We start from the raw sequence: 13512 nt of genomic DNA on the forward strand, positions 1-13512 counted from the left end.
CTTCCAAGGAAACAGCCAGGGGTGGGGCCTTGCACTCCTTTGCCAGCCCCTCGTGAGCAAGGACTCAGTGCAAGTGTTACCCATCCCTTTAAGACACTCCTTGACCATCCTATCTAAAAAGTAAATCACCCTGTTTAATTTTTTTACTTCTTAAAGTCTGCCTTATCCGTTTATGTTTGCTTTCCTTTTGTCACTTAAAACTGAATATAAGCTCCATGAGGGCGGTGACCCTGGATCTTGCCGCCCCGTTTGGGAACAAACAGCACCGCCCACGACTGCCTTTAGTAAGAATTTTGCTGGACAGTGAATGACGACAGTTTGTGGAGCGTCGTTCCGGCGTCAGCCGCGCCAGACACACTAGACTTGGGGAGCCGAATCACCCCGCATGGAGAAGTACGGACACGTTCCCCGATTCCTCAGACCTGAAGACCAAAGAACCAGCAGCCCACGGTCTCGTGTTAGCTAAGCGTCACGGCCTCTCTCCTCAGCGTTCCAGACCGGAAGCAGCCGGAGGCGTTTCCGGAAGTAGGGACTGAGGAAGGCGGAAAGGCTGGCGAGGCTTGGAGCGGCGGTGGGAACACTGCTGTGGGGGCTCGGCGCCTCTGGGTGCCCGCCACCCCAACCCATTTCCGGTCGAGCAGCCTCCCTGCCCCTCCCCGCCAACTCCCTGGATGGAATCTCGGGACCCCGGCTAGCCGACCGGGCGGCCAGAACTCCCCTCAGCCGGCTGGTCGGTTTGAGGGTTGCCACGGCAACGGCCACTTCCGGGAGTGGGGGCTCAGCGAAGTCGGCTCGGCCGGTGCGGGGGCGGGTCCGGGAGCCTCTCCCGGACTCTGCTTGGCCGCACCTGCTGTCAGGGTAGTGGAGGGAGGCCCGGGTCTGCGCGCACCGTAGCTTCCCCAGCCTCAGGGTCTGCCCTTGAGCCGTGGGCCCCACCCCGCGCCCTCAGACCGCGTTTCTCTGTTGCTCTTGGCAACAGCCACTTCCGGGAGCGGGTGCCGTTTTCCCCCCCCGTCCCCTTCCCCGCGCCCAGACCGTGTTTCTCTGTTGCTCCTGGCAACAGCCACTTCCGGGAGAGGGTGCAGTTTCCCCCCGTGCCCCCGCCCCGTCCCAGCACCGCCAGCGCTCGAACCCAGGGTTCCGGCCTCCCGGCAACCGTTGGTCTGCGATCTTCGCTGTCCGCCGGCGGGGGCGGGTGACCCCGGGCCGCTTGTCCAGGGCCTTCCGGCGGGGCTCTCGCGGCCGCCATGGTTCTGCTGCATGTGAAGCGGGGCGACGAGAGCCAGTTCCTGCTGCAGGCGCCGGGGAGCTCGGAGCTGGAGGAGCTCACGGCGCAGGTGGCCCGGGTCTACAACGCGCGGCTCAAGGTGCAGCGCCTCTGCTCAGGTGCGGCCCAGCGTCGTGGGCCTTGGGAGGGGAGAGAGAACTGGGCCCGCGGGGACGGGGCGAAGTTGGGCGGAACGCGCCAGGCCTCCTCGGGCCGGCTAGGGGCGACCGAGGGTCAGGCCGGTAAAGACTTTAAGAAGACGCGCAGCTGCCGGGCTTGAGATGGGGGACCGCGGATTTCCCCAGAGATGCTTCCAGGAGCGGCTGCACCGCGTGGGAAATCAGTCCTGAATATTCATTGGAAGGACTGATGCTGAAGCTGAAACTCCAATACTTGGGCCACCTGATGCAAAGAACTGACTCATTTGAAAAGATCCTGATGCTGGGAAAGACTGAGGGCAGGAGGAGAAGGGGACGACAGAGGATGAAATAGTTGGATGACATCACCGACTCAGTGGAGATAAGTTTGAGTAAACTCCGGTAGTTGATGATGAACAGGGAGGCCTGGCGTGATGCAGTTCATGGGGGTCGCAAAGAGTCGGACACGATTGAGCGACTTACCTGATTGCAAGGCGTGGAGGGGTGCTCGGAGCCGAAGGGGCGAGCCGCTCCAGGGTCTGGGGAGTCGGGATTGGGGCTCTGTGAGCAAAACAAACCGACCTAAGTCCCGAAACCGAGGCGGGGGGAGGGGGGACGGGAGGTGGCACGGGAGAGCCGAGAGCCTGGGCCCCAGAGCAGGTTAAGGGATCTCCACAAGTGTGAGAGGTGGGACGATCCCCAGGCCGATTTTTAAGAGTTCTCTTTTGAGACTTTGGAGCTAGAGCAGTCTCTGGGGGAGGGGGACGGAGATGGAGGAGCCATCCAGCTTTGGGATGGTTTTCAAGAGAGACAGTAAGAGAGCCTCGGCGTTCTTGCCTCCCTCGGTGTTCCCTGCTCTAGGAAGCAGCCTGATCCTCATGTTACAGTGTTTTGGTCAGTGTTCCCTTCTCTAGGAAACAGCCTGATCCTCATGTTAAAACGTTTTGGTCACTGCCCCCCGCCCCACCCCCACCCCCGGAGCGGCGAGGATCAATGCAACTTTTCCTCCGCCGGACGTGTTCCCTGGCCGTGCGGTCTAGCAGTGGTAGTTGCTGAGTCGTGTCCGACTGTTTGCGACTGCGTGGTCTGTCCACGGGATTCTCCAGGCGAGAATACACTGGAGTGGGTGGCCGGTATCTCAGGTGGCTGTTGACCACCGCCAAGACACTGCATTCTTTATTTCAGTTCATTTAAATGTAAATTCTAGCGGTTACGCGCCTGCCAATGCAGAAGACATAAAAGCCACAGGGTTCAATCCCCGAGTCTGGAAGAGCCCTGGAGGAGGACATGGCAACCCACTTCAGTAATCTTGCCTGGAGAATCCCATGGACAGAGGATGCCTGGCGGGGTGACAGTCCACGGGGTCGCAAAGAGTCGGACACCAAACGACTTAGCACTCACAGCCTCATGAAGCTCCTTACTGTCGCCTTAGGCAACACAGTACTTGACAGTATGTTAGTCTGGGTGTGATCCACGATGTGATTGTTTCTGTAATTATATCAGGTGATTTTTGTACCATAGAGTCCTCCTTAAGGATCATAATCTGTCTGTTCCTTAAGAACTCATTTATGGGTCATTCATATAGTTTCTTAGTAAAATTAACAGCAGACCAAGCTCAATTAAGTGTTATTTTAAAATCAAAGCATCTTTGGGAAAAGGGCCTCAGCTTCTTTTTCTGTGAAGTTATCAATTGAAATGTGGTGCTGATTGTTCAGTCTCATTAGTGAGCGGGAAACCCATTCACTTAATCTGTGCTACCTGCTCAGTCGTGTCTGACTCTTTGCATCCCCATGGACTGCAGCCCGCCAGCCTCCTCTGCCTATGGAATTTTCCAGGCAAGAATACTGGAGTGGGTGCCATTTCTTCCAGGGGACCTTCCCAACCCAGGGATCCAACCCGCATTTGGCAGGTGGATTCTTTTCCTAGTAGCTCGGATGGCAAAGCATCTGTCTGCAATGCAGGAGACCTGGGTTCAGTCCCTGGGTCGGGAAGATCCCTTGGAAGAGGAAATGGCTACCCACTCCAGTATCCTTGCCTGAAGAATCCCATGGACAGCAGCCTGGGCCTGCGGTCCCTGGGGTCACCCAGAGTCTGACATGACTAGTGCACAGTGCCACCTGTCTATAGCCTGCTTCAGGCAGGCTATGCCCAAAGTCCAGGGCAAATGAGGCCCGCTCCTTGTCCCCCCTCCCCTCGCCCCAGATACTTACAGTCGGGTTGGGAGAGAGAGACAAGAAGTATCCCGTAAATAGCCCATTAAGTTCGACCATTTGTCCCATCAGTTCAGTTCAGTCACTCAGTTGTGTCTGACTCTTTATGACCCAATGGACTGCAGCACACCAGGCTTCCCTGTCAATCACCAGCTCCCAGAGCTTGCTCAAACACATGTCCATCGAGTCGGTGATTTGTTCTGTAGTGTTTGTTCCACAGTACTGTGTTATTACAGGCTACCTGATGTCTTCTCAAAGTGCTATGGAGACCCCACATACCTCTTTCATGTGAAAGAAGGGAGAGAGAGAAGGAAGGAGAAGAAAGGCAATTTTGCAAGGTTAAAATGTGGATTCATTCTGGGGTGAATGCATATGGAATAGGAAAAATACAAAGCATGCATCTGAATAGTGAACATACTACTAGAAAATCAAAGTCTTTTCCTATCTCTGCCACCATGGAAGGGCTGCAGTAGTAGCAGTGTGACCCGAGCAAGCCTCAGGTGATGAGGCTGCAAATTGGAGAAGATGGGGATGTTGATAACTCTGGCCTACCTCACAAGGAGAAATTGAGATAATCTATGTGAATGCACTTGCAAAACCATAACGCCCTATATGGGTATGTATTCAGCCTGTCAGTGAATTTGAATTTATGCCTCCTGAGTGCCAGGAGGTATAACATAGCATAGAGGATTGGAGCACAGAAACTGCAGCCTGTGACCGGTGGGCGAGCCCCCAGACTCTCTGCTTCTGTTGATCTAGGATGAATCAGTGAGCATTTGTCAGAGGTCAAGGACAGGTATGCCATAGCAAGTGGCATCTAAGTGTCTGTTAAATAAAATAGCCAACGGTCCCCTGACCTCTAGGAAGCTTCCATTCCAGTGAAGTGTAGGTGTTATAATAATGACTGTGATGCATATTGTCTAATTTCCTCTTGTTTTTAAGAAATGGAAGAATTAGCAGAACATGGCGTATTTCTGCCTCCTAATATGCAAGGACTGACTGATGAACAGATTGAAGAATTGAAATTAAAGGATGAATGGGGTGAAAAGTGTATCCCTAGTGGAGGCTCAGTATTTAAAAAAGATGATGTTGGACGGCGGAATGGACAAGGTAATCCAGCATTTTTCTTCTCTGCAAATGCCTGAATGTAATCATCAGTGTGAAAACAGTTCTTCAGGTTAAAAACTGACCTCAGTGTTTCTATTCAAACTTATAAAATACTGCACCATGTAACTCCTTGTTGTTGTTTAGTTGCTAAGTTAGGTTGAACTGTTTTGCAACCCCATGGACCGTAGCCCGCCAGGCTCCTCTGTCCATGGGATTTCCCAGGCAAAAATACTGGAGTGGGTTGCCATTCCCTTCTCCAGGGGCTCTTCCTGACCCAGGGACTGAACCCTGAGTTTCCTGCTTTGCAGGCAGATTCAGATTCCTTAGCATCTGAGTCATCAGGGAAGCTCTATTAACTACTTGTAGCAAAATGCTAATCCAGGATGAATTAGATGGAAAAGAAGGCATCTGTCTTCTTGCTCTTACTAAGTTTCAGCTAGCTTTTAAATGTAGTAGATGAACCATAAGAAATTACCAACTTTATTGGCAACAAGTGATTGAAAATTGGCATTTTCATATTGTTCAATGAAATAGTCTGAGGGGATAATTGATGAAAATGTATCGCAGGGTATGTTTTGTTACAGTTTGTACATCAGGGTTTATTTAGCGATTCTATGTAGAAAGAGGAAATGAATGTCAACCCAGCGGTCTCCACTTGAATTGACGACAGGCCTCTCTTGTACAGAGCAGTGTAGGACAGGCAGGTCACTGAGGAAACTGCTCTCCTTTCAGTACATGGTTGTTTGTGTGGGATTGCAGGGGAAAGGGGATGATAACCTATTTTGATACCATACCCCTTTTAACCTGCATAAAGAGCTCCCTCTAAAAGATTATAATTGATCAGTTAACAAACACTTAAGTACTTATTATACCCTTAAAACACTCTTAGGAGCAAAGGAAAGAAAGTGTCCCTATAAAGCCTTTGCATGCTCAGGAAAAAAAAAAAAAATATATATATATATATATATATATATTGAAGATAATAGGAATTTCTATTAATGGTATTTATTTTGAACTTTAACCTAGAAAATAATAATAGTTGGTTGTCTTCCACATCTTTTCATACCTAAATCGATTCTCAATTTTGAGAGATTTTTTTTTGCTTTTCGGGTGAAATTGCATCAAAGAAAGAAATCATGGTACTTGTAAAAACAGTTAACAGAATATTACCGGTTCATTATTCATCTTTAAATCAAGATTCTCTTAATCACTCTGTTTTAGTAGTTTTTAGTATTTTCAGTATTTTCAATGGCTAAGTACCACCGTAACTCATTAAGAATATCAAATTTGAGAGATTTAACTAACTTCTGACAGCCAGCTTTCCTGTGTCCCTTGCCTGGATTCCATTCTTGTACCTTCTCTCAGCTCACTTCCTCCCCGACTCAGACAGAAGGGGTTAGGATGTTTAAGAAGAGTCCTAAAGATGACTGTTTCTCTCTCGCTTTTCTCCTTTTTTTATTTCTTTAGCTCCAAATGAAAAAATGAAGCAAGTTATAAAGAAGACTATAGAAGAAGCCAAAGCAATAATATCTAAGGTTAGCTTTTTAAATGATGTTCTAAAGCTTGTCTTTTGAAATACAAACTCTAGTTAACGGCTTCCAGAGTTATCTACCAGCCAGCTTTTTTTCATTCTTTCTTTTTCTCTCTCTTTCTGTCTCTCTCCTTCTCTCCCATCACACCCCCACTCCCTTCCGGAGACAAAGGAGACAAGCATGTTTAGAGCGGGCCTTAGCTTTTTTTCCTTTCCCTTAGTTGTGACAGTTGTCCTCAATCCTCTCAATGCCTTCAAGTCAAACAAAAACAGTTATTGGCTTGTGTCAATGTGGCTCAAATGTGAATTGGTGCTTATAGTTTGCTTCCTTATCCCTTTTTTTTTAAGTTGAGCTATAGTTGATTTACAGTGTTGTGTTACTTTCAGGTCACGTAGTGATTCAGTTGTGGTTTTTTCCATCTGATTAGAAGTTATTACAAGATATTGACTACAAGTCCCTGTGCTAGTCAGTAAATCCTTGCTGCTTATCTCTTTTACGCGTCATAGTTTGTGTCCGTTAAGAACTAAAGAAAGACGAGTAGGGCAGATGCGAACCTTGTGGCCACTCACTGGACCTGCGGAATCTGACTGACACAACACGTGTGTATTATGAGTTAGCTCTTTGTAATCATCTGAATTGGAGAAGGAAATGGCAACCCTCTCCAGTAGTACTTACAAAATGTTTCATTGAAGGGGAAACAGAAGTCAGACTGCTGACAGACATAGGCTGTGAGTCTGGAGGAAAGTAATTTAAGGATTTTTCAGGAATTGAATGTTTTTATCGGTGGCTTTTATTTACATGTTCCTGATGTTCGTTGCCCCCACCTTCCCTCCACCGTGGTCTTCCTGGATAACTGCTGCTTCTCCTGTTCCTCCCAGTGCTCTGGGTATCATTGTGGTTCCTAAGCCAGCGAATCCTTTAAGTGCTTCAGGGGAGCCTGCTCTTCTGCCTGTCAATATAGGAAAGGCGTTGGGAAGGCTTTGGTTCGACCCAGGGTTTGCAAAATGCGTTTGGCTGCAGAGACTTTTTTTTAAAGGATGAAAGTGAAAGTCACTCAGTCGAGTCCAACTCTCTGTGACCCTATGGACTGTAGCCCACCAGGCTCCTCTGTCCATGGGATTTTCCAGGCAAGGATGCTTGAGTGGACTGCCATTTCTTTCTCCAGGGGATCTTTCCAACCCAGGGATCGAACCTGGGTCTCCCGCATTGCAGGCAGATGCTTTACTGTCTGAGCCACCAGGGGAACCCAGAAGGGTAGATAATAGCTAGTAACTTGTAGTCAAGTTGGCCCCTCACAGAACAGGTTAGGAGGGCAGTGTCCTGGGCCCTGCTCCACCCGCTCCAGTCCCCACGCCTCTTCTGTGGAAATCCTTCCTGTTCGTTTGTGTCACTTTTTCCCTTTGTGTATTTTTATGTTGTCATTTCATAGCTTAGAGACAGCTTTCACAGGGCTTCCAGTCGCTTTTCTGCAGCAGTTTGCCCAAAGTGGTGGAGCTCGCACGGGCCAGGGCTCGAGTCCCACCCGGGGCCCTTCCCGCTGCCCCCACATGTAGCCGGCCTGGCTCCCACCTCCCCAGACCTGCCACGTGGGGGCCGCTAGCCCCGTGGGTCAAAACACGCGGCAGGCAGGTGGGCGCTCAGATCCCAGCAGCCCCACCGTCCAGCCCCTGGGACCCGGGCCTCCGCCTCTATCGCTCAAGTTACTCCAGGGGAGTGTGGAAGGTGGTGGGGCATCCAAACTGGGGCCCCTTGGGGGTGGGCAGCGACGTCTGTGCACCCTCTGCCGAGGGCAGGAGCCCAGGATTGTGGGGAATCTGTCCTCCTGAGGCTACACCTTGAGTTTATCTGTCCACCCCCCTGGTGCCTGGTCAGGACCACTGCCCTTGGTATCAGTGGAGCTTTTGTAGAAAGTGACCCCCTGGCGCCCCTGTCTGGGCATATTGGGGGGGTGGTGTCCTCTGGGCGGGACAACTGCCCTCAGGTGACCCCAGGTCTAGTGGACTGTCACACTGTCTGTGGACGCGGGCCCCTCCCAGGGAGGCCTAGCACATGTGATGGGGATTTCTGACTTGGAAACAATTTCATAAGTCGCCCTGGGGGTAGGTAAGGCAAGAGAGGCCTCCAGAGCCTCAGGCCCGATCCTCCCGGGTTTCTGAGAACCTGGACCCTGTTTTCTTACCCCCCACAGACATGGCCACCTTGGGGCCCCCAGTGGCCCCCGAGCTGCACATCCGGAAGCCTTTCCCATCTGACCCCTGAATCACATCTGACTTTGCACCACGTCCGCGGGCCTCTGTCCTGGCTGCCTCGCAGCTCCAGGTCGCTGTTTTCTCTTCCTCTTGCTGCTTAAACCCAGTGTCTCGCCAAGTGTGTTAACCTCAGCTCTCTTCTCTTCTCTTTCTGTTCTTTCTTCCTTGGCATTTTATCTTCTCTGCCAAATACCAGCTTCCACTCTCTGCAGATAACTCCCCAACCTCTGTCCTCTACCCCAGAACCCTTCTTTACTTGCACCCTGGGTTTCTTTCATCTGGGAGTCCAGCCAGCACTTCAGACTCATTGATTCCTCTGCCGGGTGTCCTGTACCCGGGAGCTGGCCCTTCCTTCAGACTTTTCATTTCTACTAACACAGCCGCCGGTGTATCAGGGTCCACTTTGTCACTGCCTCTCTCTCACCCGAATGCCTTGTCTGGTACCCTGCCACCTGCGTCTGCAATGCCTCCTCAATCCCAACTGCTCCCCTCGTTTCCACAGTTACCACTTTATTTACAGTCCCCCTGAGAGTCTTTGTGCAGACGTCAGCTGGGAGGCCTGCAGTTCAGTTCAGCTCCAATGCTGACTACCCAGCGCTCGCGCAGACCCCATGAGCTAAAGCGTGAGGTCCTTGACCAGACTTCCCTGGCGGTCCAGTGGTGAAGAGTCTGCGCTTCCACTGCAGGGGCTGTGGGTTCAATCCCTGGTCAGGGAGCTAAGATCCTGGGATTCTTGCTCTCGGAGTGTTCTCCACGCTTCACCCCCTCAATGTCATTCATATTCTGCATTATCGCCGAGGCTGTGGCGGCCGTGGCTTAGCCCTGCAAGTAGATCAGAGTCACTTCAGTAGCAGCTCTGTCTGATTTTGTCTGCTGCTCCGGCAGGAGCTGGCGTGGGTCTTGTACAAGAACCTGATTGACATCTGTTGAGTTGATTGGCCACATCATAGATAACAGTACCCGTGACCACTTTCAGAAACAAGTGGAAGCCAATGTCTGCGTGACCATGGAGATGGTGAATGACGCCTTGGACCAGCTTCGAGGTGCCGTGATGATAGTTTATCCCATGGGGTTGCCACCGTATGATCCCATCCGGATGGAATTTGAAAATAAAGAAGATTTGTCGGGGACTCAGGTATGTGGGTGGCTCTTGGGGTCTCTATCATGTAAGTTCATGCCTACCCCCGCCCCAGGGCAGAAGCTGCTCATATTTGACCTCATACTTGTCCTAATGTAGTTTTTGCTTCATGCACAGCTTTCCATCTTGCTAGGCTCAGGTTCAGAGCAGAGTTGTGAATTCAGGGGAGGACCCCAGAGGTCTGCTCCTGGTTGAGGGCTTGGCGCACACACGGAGGGGCGGCAGAGGGGGGAGGAACTGGAAACTTTTCCCATGTTCTTGGGGAAATGGGAAGTACTGGGAAGGCAGGAACCTCATTTGTGCCTGTTTCTGCCAAATGTCTTGGTCCCATTGATGGAATTTTGTGTTCTAGCCTTCCCTCTTGCTCCTGAGTATTTTCCTAGCTTTATGTTCCACTTTCCTTTGTTTTTCTCATTTATTCCTTACCCTGTGGGACAGTATCTTCCTCTGAGCCATCTTAAATAGGTGGAATATACAGAAGCAAACTAACAGTCCCATTATACCTACATAGATCTTCCTCAACTTAAGATGGGTTATGTCCCAACAAGCCTAACATAAGTTGAAAATATTATATTAATACATTGAAAATGCATTTAGTGTCCTCAATATCATAGCTTAGCCTCTCCTGTGTGAAATGTGCTCCAGAATACTTACAGTAGCCAATAGTTAGAAAAAAAAATCGCCCAGCACGGAGCCTATTTTATAATGTGATTGATTGAATACTGTACTGAAAGTGAAAAACAGAACTGTTGTCTGGTACAGAATGATTGTCAGTGTATCGGTTGATTACTCTGGTGATCATAAGCTCAACACCACAGCCCAGCATCCCAAGAAAATATCACACTCTATCACTAGGCCGAGAAGAGATGAAAATTCAAAATTTGAAGTATGGTTTCTACTGAATGTGTGGTCAGTAGAATGTGTGGTCACTTTCACACCATCATGTGGTCAGTAAGTCACAGATGAAGTTGTCTTGAGTCAGGGACTTTTAAACACCCAGCAGGATCCCCGTTTTCTTCCTGGGCCGTAGTCTGAGAGGGACCTTACATCATGCATGGATGAGGGTGCCAGTGAGATAGGATACCCCATTTCCCAGGGCAGGAAGTTACCCGAGTCAGGGCGCAAGTGGAGACTGACAGGGAAGGTGCCCAGGTGAGCAAGGGCGGTGAGTGGGCAGGGGAGCCAGTGCTTCCCAGGGGTCGGGAGGGCAGGGCGCTGGAAGCCGGTCCCTCGCCGGGAGGGGCACAGACCAGGCCAATGCCCCGGAAACCTTAAAGCCGGTTCTCAACTGTGGCCCCCAGGCAGGGCTCAACGTCATCAAAGAATCAGAAGCACAGCTGTGGTGGGCAGCCAAGGAGCTGAGACGTACAAAGAAGCTTTCTGACTACGTGGGGAAGAATGAGAAAACCAAAATCATCGTCAAGATCCAGCAGGTAAGCGCTTTGACGTCAGTGTGTGACTGCTGTTGTTTTTTTAACTTACTTTCACACTGATAAAAACTTACAGTAACTCTGAAAGATTTACAACTCCTGATGCAGGCAGTCTGATCCTGTGTGGTCCAGGCTTAAAACTGTCCTCTTTGTGGAGCAACGAAAGCTGGAAGGAAAGGGGGATCAGTTGACAGCATCTGGAGTTTGGGGTTTTTCAGTTTAAAGAAATGTCTTCGTGGCTGCACAAGGCCTTTCTCCTTGTGAGCAGTGAGCTCACTGTGAGGTCTCCTTGTGAGGGGTGAGCAGGCCCTCCTCTCCGTGCGGCGCGGGCCTCTCGTTGCAGAGCGGGGCTCCGGCGCCCAGGTTGGCGTCTGCAGTGCCTGGGCTCAGCCACTCCTCAGTGTGTGGACTCTTCCGAGATGGCCTCGACCCGTGCCCCCTGCCCTGGCAGGCAGGTTCTTAACCCTTGGACGACCAGGGAAGTCCTGGAGTCCTTTTAATTAGGCGGGAAAGGAGAGTGTACCAAGTTAATTTCAGCTTTAAAAATAGGGCTTACAAGTAACCCAGATTGTTTCTTGAGATGAAAAATACAGCCCCGAGCACTGACCTCTAGTTTTTCAAGTGCTGCTGGTCTGTGAATGAGGTGGAGGGCCGGAGACCTGTACAGACCTGGTGTAGAGCTGTGTGCCTGCAGGCTGCTGTGTTCCCTGCTCTCTCCTAGGCCATTTCTCTATAAAGTTTGGGGGAACCAGGGTGGCCTCCACGATTATCGCTACCCCTTCCCCCTAGACTTGCAGTGGCTGCTTGGGAATGGCTGTGACCAGCACACACCCCCAGCCTGCACCGTGACGGCCCAGAGCAAGAGTGAGGCTCCCTTGACGATTCACTCTGCATGATGAGAGATGCATGACCTGTTTCATTTCAGTTCAGTTCAGTTGCTCAGTCGTGTCCGACTCTTTGCGACCCCATGGACTGCAGCACACCAGGCCTCCTTGTCCATCACCAACTCCCGGAGCTTGCTCAAACTCATGTCCATCGAGTCCATGATGCCATCCAACCATCTCATCCTCTGTCATCCCCTTCTCCTCCTACCTTCAGTCTTTCCCAGCATCAGGGTCTCTCCCAGTGAGTGAGCTCTTCACATCAGGTGGCCAAAGTATTGGAGTTTCAGCTTCAACATGACCTGTTTAGCTGTCCACAAAGTACAGTTTGGGCTTTGGGCTTCCCAGGTGGCACAGTGGTGAATAATCTGCCTGCCAGTGCAGGAGACCCAAGAGACAGAGGATTCCATCCCTGAGTTGAAAAGATCCCTGGAGTAGGAAATGGCAACCCGCTCCAGTATTCTTGCTTGGAGAGAATCCCATTGACAGAAGAGCCTGATGGGCTACAGTCCACGGGGTCACAACGAGTCGGACCCAGTTGAGCACAAAACAACCACCACAGCACAAAGGCAGCTGTGAGACAGGAGCTGCGCCCTCCTGGGTCACCTGCGGAAGGCCTTCACCCACAGTGCGCTGTCCCCTCGTCTTTGCAGAGGGGCCAGGGAGCCCCAGCCCGAGAGCCCATCATCAGCAGCGAGGAGCAGAAGCAGCTGATGCTCTACTACCACAGAAGACAGGAGGAGCTCAAGGTACCGCGGGACTGGTGGGCACGGGGGTGCCCAGCCCTCCCCCAGGCCTCCCCCGGGCCTTGGGGCAGCTGGGGCCTGGGTCCTGCAGGACGCGGCAGGGCACCTTCTGAGTTGCGGCCTCACCAGGGCTGAGCCTGGTGCCCCTGCACTGGAGTCTGGAGCTGTCCTGCTTCTCTGGGGAGGCGGGCAGCAGGGAGGTTGGTCACGGATTCTGTCCTGGAATGCCCTCCTGAGCGAAACCCATGTGTTTCCAGAAACTGGAAGAAGATGATGATGACTCCTGTTTAAATTCTCCGTGGGCAGATAACACTGCTTTGAAAAGACATTTTCATGGAGTAAAAGACATAAAGTGGAGACCCAGATGAAGTTTGCCCGTTGGCGAAGCTTTCCAAAATATTAGTTCACCTTTCTTTAGGCAAAATAATAATAACCATAGCTTAAAACAAGACAGCCACCACCCTTTGTGAACATTGTTGAAATCTCTAGTTTTCCTTTCAGTTTGAATTTTTAAAAGAAAAGTGAGTTATTCAAGGTTTTGGAACATAATAAACATATTCTCAAAAGAATCTGGCTGAATTATTTTTATAATCTGTCTACTATTTGAGGCTTTTCTTTGGCAAGATACTGAAGGTATAGTTTCATTTTTCCTCCCTGATTGCTTGATTTTCCATTCTCGTGACATTGCAGGATGTTGAAGGTACCTTTTCCTCCACAGTGAGTCAGGGGTCCGCTGTGATACTTGGCCGTCAGTGGCCACTAGAGGCCGCCCGATGCTGAGTCTTGTTTCGGAGACAGCCATGATTGGCCAGAGG

General features: G+C 50.9%; 1 protein-coding gene across 3 annotated transcripts; it reads left to right on the plus strand.

The window, feature by feature from the left end:
• Nucleotides 1–564: 564 nt before the first annotated feature.
• CFAP298 (cilia and flagella associated protein 298) lies at nt 565–13266 on the plus strand. 3 transcript variants are annotated; one of them, XM_061133969.1, is made up of 8 exons: nt 1251–1386; nt 3851–3952; nt 4557–4724; nt 6189–6256; nt 9479–9637; nt 10942–11073; nt 12605–12700; nt 12955–13266. In XM_061133969.1, the coding sequence occupies exons 3-8, from the start codon at nt 4559–4561 to the stop codon at nt 13063–13065; spliced, it is 732 nt and encodes a 243-aa protein (XP_060989952.1). In that variant the 5' UTR covers nt 1251–1386; nt 3851–3952; nt 4557–4558; the 3' UTR covers nt 13066–13266. The 3 variants fall into 3 exon arrangements, with proteins under 3 accessions (XP_060989950.1, XP_060989952.1, XP_060989953.1); XM_061133967.1 differs by lacking the exon at nt 3851–3952 and having other exon boundaries at nt 565–1386; XM_061133970.1 differs by lacking the exons at nt 1251–1386; nt 3851–3952; nt 6189–6256 and having other exon boundaries at nt 4647–4724.
• Nucleotides 13267–13512: the final 246 nt, after the last annotated feature.

The sequence above is a fragment of the Dama dama genome, chromosome 31 (genome assembly GCF_033118175.1).
Source record: "Dama dama isolate Ldn47 chromosome 31, ASM3311817v1, whole genome shotgun sequence".
Lineage (NCBI taxonomy): Eukaryota > Metazoa > Chordata > Mammalia > Artiodactyla > Cervidae > Dama > Dama dama.